The sequence below is a fragment of the Penicillium citrinum genome (genome assembly GCF_028827155.1).
Source record: "Penicillium citrinum strain IBT 23319 chromosome Unknown utg000001l:1.0-4955037.0:1.0-4956770.0, whole genome shotgun sequence".
Lineage (NCBI taxonomy): Eukaryota > Fungi > Ascomycota > Eurotiomycetes > Eurotiales > Aspergillaceae > Penicillium > Penicillium citrinum.
In genome coordinates, this window is record NW_026622686.1 from 1,481,766 (window position 1) to 1,505,081 (window position 23,316).

At 41.4% G+C, this 23,316-nt stretch overlaps 11 protein-coding genes across 11 annotated transcripts; 5 read left to right on the forward strand and 6 right to left on the reverse strand.

The window, feature by feature from the left end:
* Positions 1-13: 13 nt before the first annotated feature.
* On the reverse strand, positions 14-570 carry N7469_000571 (uncharacterized protein; the record flags this gene model as incomplete). The annotated part of the gene is made up of 2 exons (XM_056639491.1): positions 14-253; positions 511-570. 2 exons carry the CDS (start codon positions 568-570, stop codon positions 14-16), a joined length of 300 nt encoding a protein of 99 aa, XP_056505248.1.
* A 658-nt stretch (positions 571-1,228) lies between these two features.
* Positions 1,229-1,627, reverse strand: N7469_000572 (uncharacterized protein; the record flags this gene model as incomplete). Its single annotated transcript, XM_056639492.1, is given in 3 exon segments — positions 1,229-1,366; positions 1,397-1,471; positions 1,487-1,627. The coding sequence occupies 3 exon segments, from the start codon at positions 1,625-1,627 to the stop codon at positions 1,229-1,231; spliced, it is 354 nt and encodes a 117-aa protein (XP_056505249.1).
* Positions 1,628-2,604: 977 nt separating this feature from the next.
* Positions 2,605-3,444, forward strand: N7469_000573 (uncharacterized protein; the record flags this gene model as incomplete). Its single annotated transcript, XM_056639493.1, has 2 exons — positions 2,605-2,785; positions 2,894-3,444. The coding sequence occupies 2 exons, from the start codon at positions 2,605-2,607 to the stop codon at positions 3,442-3,444; spliced, it is 732 nt and encodes a 243-aa protein (XP_056505250.1).
* Positions 3,445-3,613: 169 nt separating this feature from the next.
* Positions 3,614-5,525, reverse strand: N7469_000574 (uncharacterized protein; the record flags this gene model as incomplete). Its single annotated transcript, XM_056639494.1, has 10 exons — positions 3,614-3,730; positions 3,788-3,855; positions 3,906-3,960; positions 4,018-4,077; positions 4,140-4,532; positions 4,599-4,928; positions 4,992-5,047; positions 5,105-5,176; positions 5,252-5,307; positions 5,362-5,525. The coding sequence occupies 10 exons, from the start codon at positions 5,523-5,525 to the stop codon at positions 3,614-3,616; spliced, it is 1,371 nt and encodes a 456-aa protein (XP_056505251.1).
* Positions 5,526-5,980: 455 nt separating this feature from the next.
* N7469_000575 (NADH dehydrogenase [ubiquinone] 1 beta subcomplex subunit 9) lies at positions 5,981-6,537 on the forward strand (the record flags this gene model as incomplete). The annotated part of the gene is made up of 5 exons (XM_056639495.1): positions 5,981-6,000; positions 6,056-6,188; positions 6,273-6,351; positions 6,405-6,446; positions 6,512-6,537. 5 exons carry the CDS (start codon positions 5,981-5,983, stop codon positions 6,535-6,537), a joined length of 300 nt encoding a protein of 99 aa, XP_056505252.1.
* A 714-nt stretch (positions 6,538-7,251) lies between these two features.
* N7469_000576 (histone H2A) lies at positions 7,252-7,822 on the reverse strand (the record flags this gene model as incomplete). Its single annotated transcript, XM_056639496.1, has 3 exons — positions 7,252-7,304; positions 7,367-7,659; positions 7,770-7,822. The coding sequence occupies 3 exons, from the start codon at positions 7,820-7,822 to the stop codon at positions 7,252-7,254; spliced, it is 399 nt and encodes a 132-aa protein (XP_056505253.1).
* A 218-nt stretch (positions 7,823-8,040) lies between these two features.
* Positions 8,041-8,999, forward strand: N7469_000577 (histone H2B family protein; the record flags this gene model as incomplete). The annotated part of the gene is made up of 4 exons (XM_056639497.1): positions 8,041-8,115; positions 8,407-8,566; positions 8,668-8,739; positions 8,816-8,999. 4 exons carry the CDS (start codon positions 8,041-8,043, stop codon positions 8,992-8,994), a joined length of 486 nt encoding a protein of 161 aa, XP_056505254.1. The 3' UTR covers positions 8,995-8,999.
* Positions 9,000-9,359: 360 nt separating this feature from the next.
* N7469_000578 (cysteine protease ATG4) lies at positions 9,360-10,826 on the reverse strand (the record flags this gene model as incomplete). Its single annotated transcript, XM_056639498.1, has 5 exons — positions 9,360-9,729; positions 9,790-10,017; positions 10,078-10,246; positions 10,317-10,521; positions 10,611-10,826. The coding sequence occupies 5 exons, from the start codon at positions 10,824-10,826 to the stop codon at positions 9,360-9,362; spliced, it is 1,188 nt and encodes a 395-aa protein (XP_056505255.1).
* Positions 10,827-11,427: 601 nt separating this feature from the next.
* Positions 11,428-13,477, forward strand: N7469_000579 (uncharacterized protein; the record flags this gene model as incomplete). The annotated part of the gene is made up of 4 exons (XM_056639499.1): positions 11,428-11,485; positions 11,545-12,315; positions 12,370-12,934; positions 13,012-13,477. 4 exons carry the CDS (start codon positions 11,428-11,430, stop codon positions 13,475-13,477), a joined length of 1,860 nt encoding a protein of 619 aa, XP_056505256.1.
* A 221-nt stretch (positions 13,478-13,698) lies between these two features.
* N7469_000580 (putative C2H2 finger domain protein) lies at positions 13,699-15,337 on the reverse strand (the record flags this gene model as incomplete). The annotated part of the gene is made up of 2 exons (XM_056639500.1): positions 13,699-15,151; positions 15,228-15,337. 2 exons carry the CDS (start codon positions 15,335-15,337, stop codon positions 13,699-13,701), a joined length of 1,563 nt encoding a protein of 520 aa, XP_056505257.1.
* Positions 15,338-15,810: 473 nt separating this feature from the next.
* N7469_000581 (uncharacterized protein) lies at positions 15,811-17,654 on the forward strand (the record flags this gene model as incomplete). The annotated part of the gene is made up of 3 exons (XM_056639501.1): positions 15,811-16,220; positions 16,286-16,439; positions 16,503-17,654. 3 exons carry the CDS (start codon positions 15,811-15,813, stop codon positions 17,652-17,654), a joined length of 1,716 nt encoding a protein of 571 aa, XP_056505258.1.
* Between the last annotated feature and the right edge of the window lie 5,662 nt (positions 17,655-23,316).

Here is a 23,316-nt window from a genome sequence, read left to right on the forward strand (position 1 = left end):
CATCTTCAGCGAATCATCTCCTCAATTGATTCTTATACTCCGTCTCTTGTACAATCTTTGCTTGAATGAATTTTTCTGTATTTGGAGTCCAGTATGGGCTGACTGTCCGATCAAGGATCTGCTGAATACAGTGTTCCTGACAAAATATACACTGGATATATTCATTGAATACACAAAACAGATATTTCGGACTGTAGAGTGCTTGGAAATACCAAAAATTCTCTCTATTCCAGTATTTTCTCATAATTTCAGTCTGAAAGAGGCCGAGATCCTGTATTTTTGTAATGGTTACTAAGTTGTCAGGCTAGAAACCTGTGACTAGGCAAAGGTATCGGATAATAGGAATCAGGTAGGATGGGTTGATACACAGACTGATTCTTGAAGAGCTCAAGAATCCTGAGTGTGTATGTGATCTTATATACAGTAGGGCTCGGGTGGGCCGCTATATGCAGGTGATCTGAAAGGGTTTAGGCTTCGGATCGATATCGAGTGCTTGGGGGTGTTGTATACTTCAATCCTGGTGACAATTTTTTGTTTCTGTTCTTTAAACACATCTATGAACTCAGACATGGTCTTTTGGAATCTTTGCAGATATACTTATTTTCAATATTATCAATGGATCGATTAGTTAGCCAGTACGGTGGCGTGCATAGTTCAATCGGGAAAACACAGATCTATTCTAAATAAATCAAAGATATAATATATCAATCTTTATTGACAAGGATATTACTTGGATAATGTCACGGGATTCCTGACAAAGAATCTGGAGGACAATACGGTGAAGCTACTGATCCTCACACTTCGACCCCGATTCGACACCGCTTCTTCCTCGAAGAAGGCACGTGAGGAAAAGATTGAATGACTTCGCTCGTGTTATCCTGATTGCTTGAAGATTCTTCAAGCATCAGTCTCTCTATATATCCTACTAAGTGATTGAATTGATCTCCTGTTCTTCTTCTTCCATTATCCTCTCACCTAGTCAACAAGTGCTAGCTTGTACCTTAGTTAGTACCGTTACACAACGAAACTGATAATCGTATATTCTATTTTGATAATACTAGTATTTGTGGTACCAACAAATAGATATATTTTTGGATATCGAATCTATAATTTAATGGTTTTTTAATATACCAATACTATCTTGTAAGTAGTATTGTACAGTTCTCCTGGACGAACTGAATATAAAATTATTCAAAATTCTTCTCAGTCAAGTCGACAGAAGATTTATTTACTGCTTATCCATTGGAGAATGCGAACCCATGAAGAGTAGATATTGGGACATCTGGACAATTCTTATATATCCAGATATACACAGCAATTTCACATCACAGTTTCTCGTCGGTATTGCCAGGAAAAGTCTCTTCACCTGTTTTGAAAGATATCAGAGCACGAAAACCTTTTCTTGATGACCTATATAGACCGGAATGAAGACATTATAACTTCCAAATAACCATTCTACTTCATCTGCAACCTAACAGTATTCCACACAAAGATAAAACGAGACCAACGACTCGATATCATGTTGGTGGGTAAGGGGGTATGAACAGAAGATCTTCATTTTCAGAGGATAGTCTAGTCGGTGCAAGATATTGTCATCGTCGGTTAGAGCATCTTCCAATCGAATCATGTTTCCTCATAGTAAAAGAGGGCCTGTCATGTTGAGAGAGAAATTTCGTCCTCCGCATTTGTCGCGATCAATATATCACAGGGGGCATCAACTTGATATATGATATATGACTAATCATCGGGAGCTCAAAAGCAATTATGCTTCACCGCCTCGGGATAAATACGAGTTCGAATTCAGGAGGTTAAAAATCAATCCTTATGAACCGTATAGTAACTGTGTTTGTGGGTAGAGAATCTCCATGGGAATAGAAAACCATAGGAAAGAAACATGCTTAGGTCAAAAGCAACCAGAAAAGAGAGAGAAGGGATAAACAAAAAAATTAAAAAAACATACAACAGCAGGGATTCGCATGTGGTCACCCACCATACTACTAACCTGCCGGCGTGTGGCTTAAGTACGGCTGAGCGGACGGGAAGCCCTGTTCTCCACACCCTATGGTCGTATGTACCAGCTAAGACCTGAGTTAGGATGATATGCTAGGTGAAGCATCTGTTGTATAGGAACTATAAAATATCAATATAGGGCATCAATCCGGGATCAAAAGGTCGAAATTCTGGTTTTATATATACTTATTCACTTATATGAGCACCTAGTGGTCTCTGGTCAAGCACAGCGACTAGGTAACATAACGTGTGAGCATTATTCTTAATTAACAGAAAATGCGGTTGAATATGGTGATATATATCTTTACCTATAATGACCACTCCACACGTCTACGCAACTTAGTTGGGGAATATATTAGACCCTTACTGGCGAAATCTAGCACTTGGAGTTATTATACTACAAATACAGATACTACCAAGAGAACCATTGTGTTGTACACGGTAGTACACGAGAAAATCACAGTAGAAATACCCCCTTATAACCATGTCACCACACTTATCCAACTCAGCTGTCTTCCCCACCAAAACGCGTCCGCAGATCTCCACTTTCGCAAATCACGAGAATTCCTCACAACAGCCCAACCCCCTCTTGATATGTCTCAGTTAGACTTATCTGGGTCTCCAAGAGTAGATCCAGAACTCCAATCTGATGTGGACTGCCTAATACTGGATTATCTAGTCTGTCTCGCGATCGAACAGACCTTCTCCGCCGCGGAGACACCCCTCGATAAAAACAAAGCAGAGGAGGCGGATTGGCTTGTGGCGTCATTAAACGGTAAGTGAATACCGAGAGAAAGGAGAACAATAGTGTGCTAGGAGGCGAGGGGCTAATTACGGGTATTAGCCTTTGAAAAAATCATATCGCCTTCTTCAATATGTCAAGATCTGAGGATAAAGTTGGATCTTCTGGGAGTTGCGCATGCTCTTCGACGTCATGGGGAATATGAAATTGAACCAACCATTTCAACAATCGGTGTCTCCTTCATGGATCTATGTCACTCTGCCACTCATAAAGTCTCCCAGTCGAGATGGTTAGACGTTGGTGCTCAGTTCGTTATTCAAGGTGAATTGCTCGTGAGAGAACTTGGACCTGGATGGCTCGGGTATCATGAATCTTCTTCAGAAGCAGCGGAAGTAGCAGTGGCGAGAAAGTCAACTGATGATCTTCGGTCGTGGATGATTGATGATGACCCTCGGGAACAGAGGTGGTTGTCTATATGGCAGGATTGTGTCAGAGAAGTTAATGGTCACACGGTGTCGAAGGCTAGAGAGAAATATCCAATCTCTCGATTTAAGGAGATGGTTATGCAGTTCTTGTTGGATCTCATGACTACGCTTGACCAGCCGGTCCTTATGCAGCTTGAACGGGGGAAGTTGGGGAATCTGAGTCGGATGGAAACGGAGTTACTTTTACAGAGGGTTGGGATTCGGTGATACACCATGGAAGACAGAGGCGAGACCACCCAAGCTACGCTGAAGCTACGCGAAGAAAAAATATCTTAAATGGCGGGTTTATCTTGAATTGGATAATCTACAGGTCGTGCCAATGACAGATACAAGCACATTAAAACACAGATCGACCAAGGGTGTGGGTATGAATCATTTACCCGAGCAGCATGCGCCGGGGGTCCTCGATGTACTCCTTGACCTTGACCAAGAAAGTGACGGCCTCACGACCATCCAGGAGACGGTGGTCATATGTGAGAGCGAGGTACATCATCTGCGAGATGACAGTTAGCGTGATATTTAGGCGGGCTAGGACAAAGCTGGTTCTTACCGGGCGGATCTCGACCTTGCCGTTGATGGCGACGGGCTTATCCTTGATGGCGTGGAGACCCAGAACAGCTGGAGAGAATTAGCAAAGGGTCACTTAAAAGTGGTGGGAATAAACTTACCGGTCTGGGGGAGGTTGATGATGGGGGTACCCATCAAAGAACCGAAGACACCACCCTGTTCAAGTTAGCATGGATGATTCGGACAAACCGCGCGACGATTGAATAAACTTACGTTGCTGATGGTGAAAGTACCACCGGCCATATCCTCAATGGTGAGCTTGTTGTCACGGGCCTGTAGAATGATAGTATTAGCATGAGTCCGAGCAATGCCAGTGGTGCTGCTTAAAAACCTACCTTCTTGCCCAAATCGGCAATGGACTGCTCAATGCCAACCAGGTCCATAGTCTCAGTGTTACGGACAACGGGGGTGACGAGACCCTTCTCGGTGGCAACAGCAACACTGATATCGACGTAGTCGCGGTAGACAATGGTGTCACCACCGTTGGGGCCCTCGATGGAGGCGTTGACGGCAGGAACCTCCTTCATGGCCAGAACACAGGCACGGGAGAAGGCGCTCATGAAGCCCAGCTTCACACCGGTCTTCTTCAGGATGTCATCCTTGTAGAGCTTGCGGAACTCCATCAGCGAGGACATGTCAACCTCGTTGAAGGTGGTCAGGGAAGCGGCGGTGTTCTGGGACTGCTTGAGGCGCTCAGCGATACGGAGACGCATCCGGTTCATCTTGACCTGTTATTTCAATTATATTAGAATCAAGCGTTGTTTTAGTTGTATCATGCACGCGGGGAAACATACGCGGCGCTCCTCACGGCCACCGACAGCGGGCTTGGACTCCTTGGGCTCCTCCTTGGGCTTCTGAGCAGGAGCAGGAGCAGGCTTAGGCTTCTCAGCCTGGGGCTCCTTCGGCTTCTCAGCTTGAGTCTCCTTAGGCTTCTCAGCAGGGGCGGACTCCTTGGGCTTCTCAGCCTCCTTAGGTTGCTCGGAAGCAGCCTCCTGCTTGCCACCCTCAGGTGCCTCACCGGGCTCCAGCTTGATGATCTCCTGTCCGACGGTGACAGTATCCTCCTCACTGACAAGAAGCTCCTTGATAACACCGGACTCGGGGGCATTCACAGACACGTCGATCTAACGCGCGATAGGTTAGAATTTGCAAGGTATTCTGTTTGATTACGAGGCAAAAGACCATACCTTGTCGGTCTCAATAGTGGCAATCTCCTCATCACGCTCAACGAACTCGCCAACCTCTATGCATTTATTTAGCATCCGCTCGAATCGTAAATATTGTTGACGTCAGTCCATACGTTTGGAAAATTGCTTCAGGGTACCCTCTGTGATCGACTCGGCCATCTGGGGGACCTTTACGATGGAATCAGCTGATCGCAGACGTAATTAGTATCAACTCTTTCGCATTATCGTCTCTCAAGACGTATTCCGATGGCTGTAATTACCGTAGGTGCGGATCTGGGAGCCAACGAAGGGCGCAAGGTTACGCGAGACATTGATACTATATGTATAGGTTAGCAATTGCGCCAGGTGGCAATTGATGGACTTTCCTTACCCCGAGGAAGCTTGCAAAAGACCAGAGGCTCTAGAAGTGACGTTTGATCGGGTGGCAGTGGAAAGGCTCTGGAAGCCGCGAACCCGGCTGGCGGCGCGAGTGGCCCGGGACAAAGTCGTCAACCGCTGGCCCGAAAGGCGCGCAAGAGGAAGTCGAGCGGACATGATATGCGAATTAAGGAAATAATAACAACAACGTCACCAATAAACCCTGTTGGAAGGGGAAGGATATAGGGGAATAAAAGTGGAAAGGAGAGGGAAAAAAAGCCTCACTCTTTTCCTTGTTGCTGTTACGTAGCCGAAGCCCAAAAGCTCCCGAAGCCGAGAGATGCGGAAGCCGGCAGGCGGAGTAATGTTCTTACGCGCATTGTGATTGGCCAACCTCAGTAATTATGGCCTGATTTATAGGGTGTCAGTATATGCCCTATTAATAAGGCATTCAGGCTATCGTAGTCACCGCCTGCGCAGTTTCACAGAACGACGAATGAGGAAGCTGAGAATACCAACCCGCATCTTCCCCCATCTCGGTTTGACGCGCATTGTCCAGGGAGACTCTCTGCGCTTGACTTCTTCTTTCTCACTTTTATAGCTGGGCTACAATTGTACCCTGACAAGCGATCATGTCCCTTACCCCCGCCCTGTGAGTGATCCTCAGCACTTTCAATCCCGTCCGCAGTTCTGACCTCCCACCCCAGTTCGCTCTATCGGCGATCACTGAAGCTGTCCCTGGACTGGGCTGTTCACCGATCCGTCTGGCGCGGACAAGCCGTTTACATTCGATCCCTCTTCGAGGCCAACAAGGACGTTCGCGATCCCCGTCAGCAACAGGTATGCTGAGCCTTCCGATCTAGCCCTGGCCCCGTCTTTCCCGCCCTATATCCAGAAATGCGCCCAACTCACATCGATATACAGGTCTTGCTGCGCGAAACAGAGAAGATTCTCGAGGAATGGAAACACCCTGATCCTTACCGGCATCCGACTGCCCCCGGTGGTATGTTGACTAGTGTTGAATCGGATGTATTGGACTTGACTGACTGGATTCAGGAAACAAATGGGAGAGAAACTTGCCCGCTCGTATTCTGCCTTGTACGTTGCCCTCGGATATAATTAAAGCACACAGGTTTAAGCAGACAGATACTAATTGTCAACAGATGCTGCTCCCCCGGCTGCTCACTAATGGAGTGGAATTTATGGGTCTGATATCTGGGATGGAGCAAAGGGACCATGTGGTTTATTCCAGAGAATGTGTAGATATTAAGAGTAAAATGTTCGTTTTTCATTCTGCGGTCAAAGTAGTCATTACTGTATCATTGTATGACGGAAATCTATCTTTATTCATGAAGCCTGCAATGGATTACCTCCATAGATCGTTGTAGTTCTTTGCTGCTGCAATACAAAACAAAGTAGTCTTTCACCGTGTCATTGTATGGCGGAATCTTGCATTTGATCATTATCAAGACTACCCGTACACTGACTATATGGAATTTCTCTATACAGAGATTATTCTCATGCAGATAATTCTAACATGTAGTTGAAAAAAACAAGGTCATTAAGCATATAAACCAGAACGCAGCGAAGCGCGGGGAACGACCGAGAGAATACAAGCTATAAAGTGGATCGTTACACAGAAAGAAATGGACCTAGAATCTTTTATTGATTCGGGTTGTACCCGGCTAGTAATCCGAGAAAAAAAAATTGAAAATCCATCGAACAGGCTGAAGTTCGTCGGTATCATTCCATGTCCGCAGACATAATGTACAACCTGGAAGCTGAAGAAAAAAGAAAACGCAGAGCCATAACGTGCCCGTCCCATAACCCCATTATCGTGTCAATGAACCAAACCACGCCGGAAAAAAGAAACAAATCAAACCCGCGAAAGAAAAGAAACCCTTTACAGCTCCTGGCTGCCCTTGCCGGCCTTGGGGGTCTTCTTGGGGAGAAGGTCTGGGGAGAACAATTAGTATGGGTATTGAAATAAAAGATCATGAATGTATGCGGGAACGTACTCTGGTGAATGTTGGGGAGAACACCACCCTGGGCAATGGTGACGTGACCCAGAAGCTTGTTCAACTCCTCATCGTTACGGATGGCAAGCTGAAGGTGACGGGGGATGATACGGGTCTTCTTGTTGTCACGGGCGGCGTTACCAGCCAACTCGAGAATTTCAGCAGCGAGGTACTCAAGGACGGCAGCCAGGTAGACGGGAGCACCGGCACCGACACGCTGAGCGTAGTTGCCCTTGCGGAGAAGACGGTGGACACGACCAACGGGGAAGGCCAGACCGGCCTTGGAGGAACGGCTGCAAAGGATTATGTCAGAATGAAATGTTCATAAAAAGTAGATGACGCGAAACCAGCCAAAGATCAACCAAATTGGATGGAAGTTGTATGTTTGGATTGGAGTACTTACGACTGAGCGTTCTTGCTGCCGCTAGCCTTGCCGCCAGATTTTCCGCCAGTCATTTTGATGGAGTGGATTTGAAGGTGTTAAAAGAAATTGAAAAAAGTGAAGAGAATGGGGGTCGAGATAGTCGAGAGATGTTAAGGGAGCAGGTGGAAGGGCGACGACGAGGCGGCCCCGGGGGTTTATAAGAACGCGGTGAGGGTGACGTTTGGACTTTGCAATCAAAGCAGAGACACCGCCAGATCACGCCCTCGCTTAACAGAATCAACCAATCAGAATGCAGATCACTGGGACCCGGGCATACCAGATCAGGCAAGGTGGCTGTAAATTACACCGTGACGAATCAATACCAGTGATCCGCATGATCCATTCCCCGCTTTCTACACCTTGAAACGCGTCCCCTCCTCTTTAATCATACAGATCATACACCCCCCTTACCGTATTGAAATTCCGCCTCCTTTGCGTTCCCCCGGGATCAACGAGTCTTTGGCGGTCGAGTATAAAGACCGCGTTCCCTCGTCACCGCGTTTCTCTTACCCTTTCCTTTCCATCCATCCATCTTTCACGTCTCGTCTCTCTCCCATCTACTCTTTTCTCCCCTTTTTCAACCTTTATCAATTTTGATTCAAAATGCCCCCCCAAGGCTGCTACCAAGACTCCCTCCACCGGCGGCAAGGCCCCCGTTGCCGGCAAGGCCCCTGCTGAGAAGAAGGAGGCTGGCAAGAAGACTGCCGCTGCCTCTGGCGAGAAGAAGAAGCGCGGAAAGACCCGCAAGGAGACCTACTCCTCCTACATCTACAAGGGTGAGTGAACTTTGAATTGAATTCGGATTGAACTTGGAATATTTTTTCCAATTTTTTCATCTTCAATTATGAGACGCAACTTATACTGATTGTTTTTCCAGTCCTCAAGCAGGTCCACCCCGACACTGGTATCTCCACTCGCGCCATGTCCATCCTGAACTCCTTTGTCAACGGTATGTTTTGATCTATACTTTTCTGGCGCGTCTTTCGCGTTTTCGCGTCAACATTTACTAATGTTTGCTTTTTCAGATATCTTCGAGCGCGTTGCCACTGAGGCCTCCAAGCTGGCTGCTTACAACAAGAAGTCCACCATCTCCTCGCGAGAGATCCAGACTTCCGTGCGGCTGATCCTCCCCGGTGAGCTGGCCAAGCACGCCGTCTCTGAGGGTACCAAGGCTGTCACCAAGTACTCTTCCTCCGCCAAATAAGCGGGTTTCTACTTTTTTTTCGTTTTGCGCTTTTTACTCTTTTATCTGCCTCCTGATCTTTTCCTGGGCTTGGAGGCGGTCGGTTATGGGTGTTTTGCGGGTTTTCTAATGTGTCATGGGATGGTCTCAATTTCTTTTTTCCCGATGGGCGACTTTTTCTGATGGTTACTGCTCCAATTCGTGCGGTGTAACATAACTCGGGTCTGGGGGCTGGTTGCACGGTTGAACCTCCCCTACTAGAACACGAAATTTCAAAATGCTTGATCGCATTTCAACTATTCTTTTTTTTCCCCATGCTAGATTCCATTCTCTAGATCTGTACATTTGACAGTGGTTCCTCGTCTTTCTGCTATTATTTGACCCGCTCACTCTGCTTCAGAATCATCCAGTGCTTCAACTTCATCCAACGCCTCCATCCTCTCCATTCCCTCCTCCGTCGGCGCTCCAGATGCAAGTATATGAATGATCGGTTTTCCTGGTGTTGATTGCACGCGCTGCTTCCAATCTTTCCAGTCTGATTCGTCTCGAATGAGGAATCCGATCAACATACTGGGATCCATGTCTTTGATGTGTATTCGTCGCAATCGACGGGTATGGCAGGTATCAAGATCCTCCCGGGAGTATACCTTGGATGATTGCGGCACAGGTAGGGCTGGACGCGTGGAATGGGGGTCCAAGAAGAACAAATGGGAATCTTGAACGCCTACGAAATAGTGAGATGCCGATGGACGTCCACTGTTTGGATTCTTCGTAAGTTATCTGCCAGCTAGGTGGAAGCGGACTTACTTCACTTACCCAGCTATTCCAACTGATTGCGGATACTGCAGAGCAGCCCGAAGTCCATCCCAGTACACCGAGGTAACTTGCTCGATACCCAGCCTCAGTCCAAGTAACACGAGAACCGGTACTGGTTGACCATTCTCGTCACGGCCGAGTCGGGCAACTTCATCTTCGTACACATCGGACGTATTGTTTGTGATGTAGACTCTCAGTTTGGGAGATTCGCATTCGTGTGATAGCAATCTATGCAAGCTTATTTAGTATGATTTCTGGGATACCTGGGGTAGATAAGATCAACCATACTGAATACAGCGAGCTGTCGCTGATGGCCCGAACCATTCTCCAGGATATTTCCCACATGACTCTGCTCCACGTTGAACAAATCGATGTACGGAGAATGGGCTATCCGGGTGATCAGCAAACATAGCAAGTAATTTCGATTCTTCCTCGGGTGAGGATCCCCTTCGCCAATCTATTTGGCTGGTTAGCAGTATGCTCGCGTTGGCTCCAGATAGTGCTGTGTTGGCAGTATATTCATTCACCTCGGCCCAGCTGTATCATAGATAACGTGTTCGCCAGTAGACTCTGTCCAGATCTAATCATACACCCCCAACCAGTATCAGATGTAAATCCCTGTGAATCCATCAGTTGACTGCGTAGACGGACACCTAGCGTCATCGACGAGGTTGCTTCTGGTGTCTTGTTGCGGGGATGGGAGTAAAGTTTGATCGGTATGTCATCCATATCCTCGATTCGAAGTCATCCAAAAATGCCTCTGGCCATGAACTGCCGACCGCGGCGTCCGAGTTTGTCCCAGGTCTTTCCCCTCGACTCACATCTTCTCCCGGGCGATTGTCAGTGAGTTCACTGCTGGCTCCGTGGGTATAGCAGATCACGAGCTCACCTGTGCTCTTTGAGACATCCTTGGGAGTGGGGGTGTACTCCTGGCCCAGGCACCAGATCGGAGCCTCTGGTACAGTGTCATTCTTAGGTTTGGGATCCCAGAAGTATTGTACAATACGCTTGCATTTCTCCAGATCGACTCCCGCCATGTCCGTCCGAGTCGCTTTGGTGTTTGATCTGGGAAAGATGGTGGTGGTATGTTCAGTGGTGTAGGTGCATCAGTCTAGGCGGAGTAGAATGTAAATATATATCTCTCTCTCTCTGCAAACCCCCCCCAATAGATATTATGACATACGGGTTGGCGAACCCTGAACAAGTCCAAAGTGGTCTAATAACCTCAAATAATCAAACGAAAGAATAAAATAGAAGACAAATATGAAAAGTTCAAAATCGACCAAATCGCGTTGAAATTGCAAAAGTTCAAGTCGAAGCGGGGAGGACGACGTCACTTTGGAGATCATTCGATATGGTCGAGTCTGGTTGATTTGTTTACTTTCAACAGCTGAAGTTATATCTCGTTTTATATAAACATACTCGTGAAATTCATACTATTATCTAGATCTTTTTACATATATTCATATAGATATTTACTTACTATTAATTAATCACTGTACTAGTAACTAACAAACTAACTAACTAATGAACAGCCTTAGTAAGAAATGCAAACTGGACCATCTCCACCGCCCAGTCCCACTTCAACCGTTCGTCTTCAACTTCATCTTTCTTATTCAACTCTCATCGCCACCACTCATGGCCCGTCATGGTAAGATGAAGGGCCGTCCTAAACGGCCGGCAATGACAGCCCCAAGTAAGATCTCTTCCAAATGTGGCCCCCAAAGCCACGATCTTCATGACTGACAACTGCAGAAATGGCCTCGCCACATCGGTTCACAATGCAGCAAGAGGCTTTAAATACGGAAACACATCATCGATCCTGGTCTCATAATAATCTTCGCAGCAAGGCGGTGATGTTTGTTCGCGCGGGAGAGCTCCAACGTAGCGAATTCGAGAATGTCGAGCAAGACGGTCCTTCTTCGGTCGAAAACCCGGCAGAATCACAACCTGATCGCACGACGGAGGGTGAAGGAGAGCGGCAGCAGCAGCCACCCCAGATAGATACAGAGGAGAAGAACACAGAAGCGCAAGAGGAACCGCCGCTTTTCGTGATTGACACAGTCGGGGAGAGCGTGCCTGATACCGGTCTACCTGATCCTACGATACCGGATCCCGACCAGTCGGATGAGACCAGCGAAGATGAAGTTGTCTTCACTGGTCGCAATGCATCCAAGCCCATCGTAATTGATGAAACCGAGGTCCATATTGTCCAGAAAATTCCAGAGCCCGGGCCTGTACACCGGACAGAAGAGCTTACGCTGCGGACACAACAGTCACACCCAACCCACAATCATCGCAAACCACCCCAACGGAAGAGACATCAATGGTCGCCTGAGAATGATGACATGATAGCGGATTATATTGCCAACATGGATCAAGAGTATCTCATCGAGGAAGAAGAAGAGGATGATCGGGCTCAAGCCGAGATTGAGGGCGGTGCTGGTGTTAGTGATGTTATGGTGAATTCTGGATCATCGTCTGGGGAAGATAATGACGAGGTTGGAGTTGAAGATTCGATCGACGGTAAGCAACGAGTCATTTCATATTGAAGTGATCTTCCTAACATGGATGTACTAGTTTTAGCGAAAATGTACCTCGACACCAAACCTGATCCATCTGCCACATCCGACAAGGAAGATATCGAACTCGCGACCCCCGGCACATCGGATATGGAATCTGACGAAGATGACGAGGATGAGGATGATCTGGATACTGATCTCCTTGAACAACTAGCCCTTGAATATGCTTCCAGTCACAAGAAGAAAAAGGGCCGAGCTGGAAAAGGTGCTTTCCCGTCTGCATCTGCCTTTGCGGATGCAATTGATGACGATCCGTACTATGGGTTTGATATTATGGATTTCAATCGACCGAGTCTCATGAAATCAGGCAGGGGCAAGAAACCACCTGCTCTGGACATGGATTGGATGCTCTCTGACAGCGAACTGGAACACTTGCAAGACGTCTGGCAAACCGATCGCAAGAAGAAGAAAGAAAAGAAGAAGGAGAGAGAAGAACTTCGTTCTCAGGGTCTTCTCGGTAAAGATCCTGAGAATGCGGATCTGAGGGCAAGATATTCGAAGGGAATGAATATGGAGGAGTTGATGACAGAGCTCCGAGCGTTCCTCATGTCTTCAAAGTCAACGTATGTCATATCTGCCTTCCTATTGGTTTCTTTCTCATTTACACGACAGTCTTGCTAACTATCGCATTCTACTGCAGTCTTTCCCTCCCTCCCATGACGAAAAACCGCCGCAAAACAATTCACGAGCTGGCGAATATCGTCAATCTCAAATCCCAGTCTCGAGGAAATGGTCTCAATCGATTCCCTATTCTTATCAAGACTTCTCGTACCCCTGGATACACGCGCAAAACTATCTCCAAGGTTGATTCTCTACTCTCTGGAAGGAAGTTGAACCGTCGCTTATTCCAGTCATGGGGACCGGACGGGTCAAGACCGAAAACCAAATCGAGAAGTGGTGGTGGTGGTGTTACTGCGGGTGTTTCTTACATGGATGGTGAAGTTGTTGGTGCATCTGCACCGGAGATTGGAGCTGGGAATCGTGGTCGTGCGATGTTGGAGAAGATGGGATGGAGTAGTGGGACGGCCCTTGGTGCTTCTAATAACAAGGGTATTCTTCAGCCTGTTGCGCATGTGGTGAAGAATTCCCGAGCGGGTCTTGGATAGGCTCCTTGTTCTACTGCATCTAGAATTAGAGTGAAGTAACAATTCAATCGAGATATTGAATCCATTGAAACATGTCTATTCTGTTCACTGGTTGATTCGTTGGATATCATATAGTAGATTCTATTGGAAATGTAAATGCGTAATGGGATATCGGAGACACATAAAGTAGAGACGACTTGGAAACACAGACGACTGCTGGAATCCTCTATCGTCGACCTTTTTTAGTCGATTTTAATTGGGCATGACTTGGGTTTCCCCTGGAGATGGGCGAATAACTTCGTCTTTGAAGGGAAGTTGGCATTGCATCCTGAACAAACCGAACCCGATTGACTGGCGTTTTGAGCTTTAGCTTCCTTCTTGGCTCGCTTTTGTTTGGCCTTTCCAATTGGAGGTGCCTCTGGTTTCTCTTCGAGGGTTGTAGAAGATAGCTGTTCGCTTAATGGTGTGATGGGATCCTGTCTAGGACTGAAGTCCGAGCCGAGTCTGGTTTCGACTGATTCCCTTGTTGCATAATCGTCATCATGGTCGTCTGAATCAGATATCTCTTGCTCAGGTGGAGCGACTTTGGTATCTTCGTCTGAGTCAGAAGCCTCGGGAGATTGGATGTGCTGGGGCTTGCTAGCCTCTTTGGTGTCAATATCGATATCAACGTCTTCATCCGCTGGTAGATCCGGGGTAGATTCCTCATCGAGGGGATCGGGAGTATCTTGTGCAGCTGGAGAATCTAAATCAAGCTCGACATCCTCCAAGCGCATTTCTCGACATAATTTTTTCACAGCTTTAATGTGTTTTTTGCTTTTTTCATGAGCATCATATTGATTTTGACTTTTGAAACTCTTATGACAAGCCACACATTCGAAACTCTCGACTTCACTTGCGGAACTCTCTTCATCGCTAGCTGCAACTTCCTCGGACCTCGCCCATTCTGGAAGAACATGCTCGCGCATCTTTGCATTGTTCATAGCTCGTGACCTAGCTTGTTGAGCTGCCACTGACTGACGAAGAGACTCCTGGCGCTGAGCTTCATTCAGGGCATTTGCCTGGTATCGAGGGTCACGCTTTTTGATAAATGCTACCAAAGACCGAACTGCATCATTGAAACCTCGAATTGCTTCTTCTCGAAGACGCCTATTTTCCTTTTCCATAAGTCGTCGGACTCGACGATCAGGTGCTTCGGATAACCTGTAGGTATCCTTCCATGCGAACGACTTTCTGGTAGAGAACCCACTCCATACCGCGTAGAATGGACGCACAACCATCTCGAAATCACTGTCTTTAGATCCAAAGGGTGGGAAATCCACCACCTCTTGATTCTCCCACTCGCAAGCTAATCGTTCCTCAAGAGCCAACTGTGTGAACTGTTCCTGAAGACCACCATAAAAACCCGACGACGAATCGGAAAATTCCATCCGAGGACTGAATTTCGAAAAGACCTTGAGAACATCCTCTGCCGTCGTAATTCGTATATTATAGGAATGTTGGGCCCCCCCCGAGCCATCGGTAGTCCCTAGAAATGCGTCGCTATGAGAATCGTACCAAGCTCGCTCTTGAGGATCAGCTAGAACTTCATAGGCAGATTGAACTTCGGCGAAGAGTCGGGTGGCTTCGTCAACGTTGCCATAATTTCGATCTGGGTGTAGTTCAAGAGCCTTTTTTCTGTATGCTTTTTTAATCCTGCAGAATGTCAGACATACACACGCTCTGTTCCATGCACACACGTGGTAAGGGATCAAACAGATCACTAGCTTACTCATCATCAGTTGCTGTCCTTGATAGACCTAAAAGTTCGTAATAGTCGGTCTTTCGTTCACTTTGTTGCTCCTGGCTGTTTGAGCCTGATTTTGACTGGGATTGACCCATGTCGAAGAATGAAGATCGTAGAGAAAATTCTCAAGATCAAATTGTAGAGAACAAAAGTATTCTTCACTTCATCCTCCAGAAACAAACAGACTCAATTCTCAACCCTGTTATCCCACCTTCTTTCTCTCTTTCTTGTCCATGTGGGAATAAAAAGAAGTTGAGAGAAAAAAAAGACGCGTTGATGCGGAGGAAAAAAAATGCTTGGCGTTTGTTCCCCGCCTTCTCGTTTCTTTCCTCTCCGCGCGGTGACGAAACGAAATCATCCCCGAAAAGAGCTCCAACGCTGGCGTTGATTTTGCTCACCGATGATTGATAACAAGACACAGCTTGAGAAAAGGATTATACATTTCTGTCCAAGTACACTCTGGATCGACCTCAGCTCCTTCTTCATCGAATATCGTCGTGGAAGCACCTAATAGCGGGGCTCTATTCTCTCCAACGTCATTCGCGGTCTTCCGCGATTTTTCACAGGGATGATTCTATCACTCAGTCATCTGCCGGAAGAGATCCTTCACTCGATATTAAGCCATTCCGATCCTCGCTCTGCAGCAGCTCTTCAACAAACCAGTCGCCGATTCGGAGATGTGACAAGGGAACCTTTGCTATGGCGGCATTATTGTCGGACATACTACAGGTTTTGGGATCGCAAGCATAATATTTCACACAAAGTTCTACTTCCGGCATCATCTGTGGATTGGAAAGCGCTGTTTATATTGAGATATGAGATTGATGGTACTGTTGCGGAGCTTCTTGATAGTATTCTCGCCAGACAAGCAGGACGGATCGAGAAATTTAGAAGCGTGATTGGGTTTGGTTACGATGCAAAAGATACATTGTTGCGGAATATTCAAGTACAGGAGGGACATGACCATCTTGCAAGAAGGTATTGTTTGAAGAAAATCTTATCATCACTGGTTTATTCCACGCCCTTACACCTTATCATGATAGATATTATGCCAATGCTCTTTTGACTTGTCTTCACCGAAGTATCGCCGTACCGGAATGGGATAGATTGAGGCGTGGTGAATCAGTTCCTCTTGAACGTGCCTTGGGTGCATTTGATCTTTTCATCCCGGAGAGCGGATACGGGGATTTTGACGAGGTGCGTCCTGTCTATGAGAAAAAAAAGATGGTCCATTTCCTTTTACTGACCTTAGCGATATAGCTCGAGCTAGCCATGACCCGGGTGGTACATCAATTCACTGCCTCTCATCCAGACCATAACAATCTCACTCCTCGTGAAAAAGCTTTGGAACTGGCGTCCTGGCTGCGAGCTAATAGACTTACGGGCATTGAACCAGGCCGTGAGTACCATTGCCTGGAACACAATTTCCTGGGTATCGCTTTGGACAGTTCAGAGCATAACTCCTTGCCATTGATATCGGCGGCTATATATTGTTACGTTGCCAAGCAACTTGGACTCGATGCACGACCTTGCGGATTCCCATTTCATGTCCATGTCATTATTTATCCGCAGTCTGGTTTTGATATGGACGGAAATCACACACCCGGCGTAGAGCCGGGTCTGCCTATGTATCTTGATCCCTTCCGAGGGGCGAGAGAGACACCAGTTTCGGACCTGCGAGAACAACTAATATTTTTTGGCGCACCAGAGAGAGAACGGAATGTGTTCCTTGGCGAATCTCGTCCCCGCGAGGTTGTCCTGAGATGTGGCAGAAATATTGAAAACTCAATCTACTCTGGTTCGGTGGACGATGTGAGCGCAAAATATGCGGCTTCATGGTCAACAATGCTACTGTCGGCTGATTCGAGGCCGATAGATCTAGTGCCCCAATTATCAATATTGATGGAGCTGTTTGCGACTGATTTCCCTTCTGATATATTCTTGGTGGAGCAATATATTGCGCCTCTTTTCGATGGTCTTTTGGAGCACGAACATATACTCGAGCGTCTTCACGTTATGAGAGCCGTGGATGAAATTCCCAAGCAGATTCACCGTCGGGCCGAAGAAACCAGGAATGTCCAGTACAAAGTGGGACAGGTCTTCAAGCATCGCCGCTATAACTACCGAGCTATTATCACCGGGTGGGATTCGGAATGCAAAACTGGAGAGCAGTGGATGAGACGAATGGGTATCGATCGGTTACAGGCTGGCCGTCACCAGAGCTTTTACCATGTCCTAGTGGAAGATCGAAGTGTTCGATATGTTGCCGAGGAAAATATACAGCTCATTCTGCCTGAATTCGAGGATCTACCATCAGGTCTGACGAGTATTGCGGGTAAGCATTTCAAAAGATGGGACAGTACAGAGCGAGTATTTGTTAGTAATATGAGAGACGAGTATCCTGATGATTAGCATTATAATGTTACCTCCATAACTAATATTTCATGAAAGACTCAACATAATACTATACTGCTTCACGAGCTTTTGCAAATTCTTCACCCCAGCTAGTATCTGGCTGGATTAGTTCACTCCTCGATATCTTTAGGGTTGATTTTTTGATAAGTCTCAAATTTTATATAACAAGTAGCTATTAGTACCTCGGGAATTAGAATATATTGTAGTATAGAAAGAAATAAGATAAGATCGAAGTAACAAGGGACCGGCGTGCGAATATATATGATATTATTTGGACTATCTTTTTCATGGATCTTGAACTTTCTGCGCAAACTTGAACTGGCGTGGTCATTTTCTGAGTAGAGATAGATATTCTCATAATAAGACACTGGATTTGAATCTCTAATGACTTTCATGAGCTGTAGACAGATCCTTGAACCACAAAACAAGTGGATTTCTAATACAGAGCCGAGGGATAAGATTTAACCGGATTGACAGATCATTCTCGTCGAAGATTTTTTTTTATTCTACTTCGGAAAGAAGATCAGAGCCCCCGTAAACAGTAATAATGTTGATGATAATTATCTTTGGCAATGATAGTGGATACATTGATCCTCAAGGACATTCCGTACCAAAAGAAGTTCTTACCTATTCTTCGAACATCAAAAGTTCATCTCAGAATATAATTTTTCTAGATATTGTTTCGAGTAGACCTGGGCAATGAGCGGCTCATGAGCGGAATTTTTGAAAGACCGGCTCATTTTGTCACAGGAAAATCCTGTGTCGAATATACTTGTGCATTACCTATACCTTATATATATGTAGTTTGGGAATATCGAAGCTCTCGCTTCGATATTGTGGTCTCTTTTGGCCGAGTGGTAATCTATAAACCCAAACAATAGTACCTACCCGTTACAATATAGAAATATATTAGTAATTATATTCGATATAATAAAATTTATTTCAATAAAAATAATATTCTTTATAAATCTATCTGTTATTATTAGATAGTTTGTTTTGGAGTTTTTTTGCTATTGATAAACTGATAATAAAATTTATAAAGATTTTGATCTAGATTTGTTATTGTCACAGGATCCCTGACAAAGGATCTGAAGAATGATACAGTGAAACTATAGAACTTATCTCTTTCGATGAAGCTACTGATCTTTATACTTCGAATCTGATTCAATACTGTTTCTTTCTCGAAGAAGATATATAAGAAAAAGATTGAATAACTTTGCTTATATTATTCTAATTGCTTGAAGATTCTTCAAGAATCAGTCTCTTTGTATATTCTACTAAATGACTGAATTGATTTTCTGTTTTTCTTTTTCTATTGTTTTTTTATCTAGTCAATAAATGCTAGTTTGTATTTTAGTATTGTTACAATTCTGATTTTTCTTTTTTGACTATCTGAGAAGAATAATAATAATATTCTCAATCTGTTACAATTCTATTGCTGATTCTAAAATCTCTATTGAAATTATATTAATAATCTGACAGAAATTGTATTTAATTTGTATCTAATCTGATTCAATCTCTGAATTCAAGATTGAATTGATATTCAATACTGAAGAAATTGTTCAGAATAGAATAACTAGTCCAAATATTTTGATTTGAGAATAAATAAAATAAATCAATTTTAAATTAATAATAGAAAATTCTAATAAGATTAATAAAAACAAAATAAAATATTTAATTTTTTTAAATAAATTTTTAAAAAATAGAGATATCAGAAAAAAATATTTCAGAAAACAATTGAAAACAAGAAATATATTAGATTTTTTGAGAAAGAATTTAAACAGAAATTGATTTTTTTTATTCTATTTTAGTATCAATTTGTATTCAAAATTCAATAGAATCAAAAATATTAAGATTATAAATCTTATTATCAACTTTATATAACAGAAATAGAAATTCTAAATGTAATTGAGAACAGTTTTTTATTATATATTTTATAGTTTGTCTCTGCTGGAAATAACTATTATAAGAGATAGATATAGAGTTTTAAAGATTTATTTTTCTGTGTTTAAGAGAATATATTTTTTATAGTCTATTTTGATATATCTGTTTCTATTACTATTTCTTTTCTAGTTTTGAAGTATACAAAAATCAATATTGATATAAATAGATTCTTTGGTTTTTTAAATCTATATTAGCAAATTTTGTTCTATTGGAAAACTGTATTTTTCTTTATTAGAACAATTAGTAATTCTACTAAATCTGCAAACTCTGATATAAATATTTTATAGAAATTGATAAAATTAGTAAAACTCCGAATTTTCTTTATTATAATAGATATTGACTATAATTCAATAGTTGTAATTTTTATTGAATCAATTATTATTTTTTTCTATATATAGAATATACTCTGAATATTTAATTTCTATTTATTTGGATTCTGATTTTTTAATATTATATTACAAATTGATTTATTGAAGTTTTATAAATATTTTGTACATTTTTTATCAATAATCTACTAGAATTCTATTCAAATAAATAATAAAATTATCTATATATATATATATATATAGATATAAAAATATCTAAATATTTATATAGTATTTGGTTAATATATCTCTAAAAGATTGTCAGAATTTCAATAAAATCAAAGAATATTATATTTTATTTATAGTGTAACGGGTAGATTCTATTGTTTGGGTTTATAGATTACCACTCGGCCAAAAGAGACCACAATATCGAAGCGAGAGCTTCGATATTCCCAAACTATATATATATATAAGGTATAGGTAGCGCACAAGTATATTTGACACAGGATTTTTTCCTGTGACATATAGAAACTATATTATATTCAAAATACTGTTTTATATTCTTTGTCTAACTATATTCTAATTTTATAGAATACTGCAATAGTATTTAGTTTGATAAATTATTTTGTTTTTGCTATATTCTATAGTATTTTATAAATTAGTAGTAGAGAATAGCGACCTTTAACTATTAATTTATTAAATTTTTGATAATAAATACAGAAATAGATTCTTTTGCCAGATTTTTATATCAGAATTATTGACAATACAGCTGGCAAATTGTTTATCTATATAAAATTCTTGTTCAATATTTCTGTTAAAATCTTTTGTAATACTAATAAGTTTTTATGATTTATTTTATAAAGAGAACTATATAGTAAAGTAATTTTGTTTCTTTTGTTCTGTTTCAATTAAATAATATAATTTGTTTCTGATTGATTTGGAAATAGTTTATCAGCAAATTGTTGACTAAATATATCCAACTATAGTCAATACTGTTTCAGAAATTTTTTCTTCAGATCTATTATTATTTTCAGCTAAAATATTTCTTTAATATTATGTATTATAATTTTACTGATTTGCAATCAGAGATCTCTCAAAATATCTTAGAGAATATTGTAGAATCTTATAATATTTATTTCAGTAATCTACAATCTTTTTATTTTGCAGATTCTATTAATTTTAGAACTCTATTTTAGTATTTTGTTTTTGTTCTATCTTTTGTAAAAATATTGATATATTCTAGATTTGCTGAACTTTTGTATTTTATATTCGATTTCAAGAATTTTCTAGTATAATCTCTTCTGTCTGGTCCAGAATAATATATACAAATATATAGAACTATTTGTGTCTATAGATATTTATATCAAAATATATTATATATATAATTTGTCTTTGATTCTGAATTGTATTATCTAAGAATAGATTTCTCAGCAATTTTATATATAAAAATACAAATTTGTTGAATAATACTTTATTGATAATAGTATAGCAATTCAATTTACTATCTATCAATTCTTTAATAAACTATTTCTGATTTATGTCAATATTGATATAGAATAGAAATTCAGTTTTCTTATTCAATTTTTTTATTTCTTAAAATTTCTGTTTGCAATTTAGAATAGAAAATATTTTTTTTCTGATATACTCAATTCTATATTGATTTTACTATTATTTCTGCTGACTGATATTGTATATAAGATTCTTACTTTTTATATGTAACGGTACTAAGGTACAAGCTAGCACTTGTTGACTAGATGAGGGGATAATGGAAGAAGAAGAACAGGAGATCAATTCAATTATTTAGTAGAATATACAAAGAGACTGATTCTTGAAAAATCTTCAAGCAATCAGAATAAGACAAGCAAAATTATTCAACTTTTTTCTTATATATTTTCTTCGAGAAAGAAGCAGTGTCGAATCGGATTCGAAGTGTAAAAATCTGTAGCTTCATCGACAGAGATAAATTCTATAGCTTTACTGTATCATTCTTCAGATTCTTTGTCAGGAATTCTGTGACAACTATTTTTTCTCTCTTTGAGAGTCTGGTTCTAGATATATTTATAGACTCTTCAAAGAGTAATATAGAAGTATAAATGAATTCTTTGTTCTAGATATATTTTTTCTATTATATATAGATAGAATATATCTATATTGGTTTTGTAGTAAAAATTCAAAGAGATTTTTTCTTCAAAAAGACAATAGATATAAAAAATCAGCAAAAAATCAGTATTTCTGAAAAATATTATTTGGAAAATATTTAGTCTCAGTTCTTATAACAAAATATATTCAGTTTGTATTGAGATTGTTATATCTATATCTATATCTCTGACAATATCTTATCAGTGAAAAGCTATATTAGTAGCAGTTTCTAGATTGATTTCTATAATTTGTTCAACTATAGAGATTGTAATATCAATATTAGTAATAATTTCTGTTTCAGCAATTGTAGTATTTAGTTATATCTCAATAGTTTCTACAACAACTGTCAGTCTGTCTTATATTTGTAGTAAATATATATAGAAAGCAAATCTGAAATAATTTTCTGCCGCTGAGAAAAAATATCAAAAGAAAAAGAAACAGACAAAATAATAGAAAATTGTTTGTAATAAACAATAAACAACTACTATTTTGATAGAAAATAGAGATAGAGACAGAGATAGTAGTAGTAGTAATAGTAATAATAATAGCAGTATCAATAATAGCAATAATTATAATAGCAATAATAAGAATATTTTGAATACAAATAGCAATAATAGTATAGATAATCAAAATCTAATTATATTATAGAATAAATATTTATTTTGTTTTCAATATTTTAATAGAGAAATTATTCAATACAAGATAAATAATTCTTTATTCTATATACTAATTCATATATACAAAAACAATTTCGGCTATTGATTCTTAATGGATATAGTAACTATCTTATATCTCAATTCGATCGAATCTGTGCCGAAAATAATATTATATTATTCTATATATCTCTATATTTATCTCATTTATTTCAACTGCTTGATATTGGATATTTTGCAGTATTAAAATATATCTATAGTCACTTTATAAATAATTTAACCCGCACCGGCTATAATTATATCAATAAACTTGATTTTCTTGTAGACTATCTATATACAAAAATAGAAGCTTTTCAGCCGAATATTGTTCAAAACAGTTTTGCAGCTACTGATATTGTACCAGTTAATACTGATAGAGTGCTTTCTAAGCTTAATATCTCTCTCTGAATATCTTTACCATTATCAAGCCGACCAAGCAGCAGATCAAGCCAATTCACACCAAAAATATCTAGAACTATTGCTCAACTACAAAAGCAAGCTTTCTTACTAAAGAATCTACTATATCAACAGTCAAATACTTCTCCGAGCCCAGTCAGCAGTGTGGTAAATCAGATTATC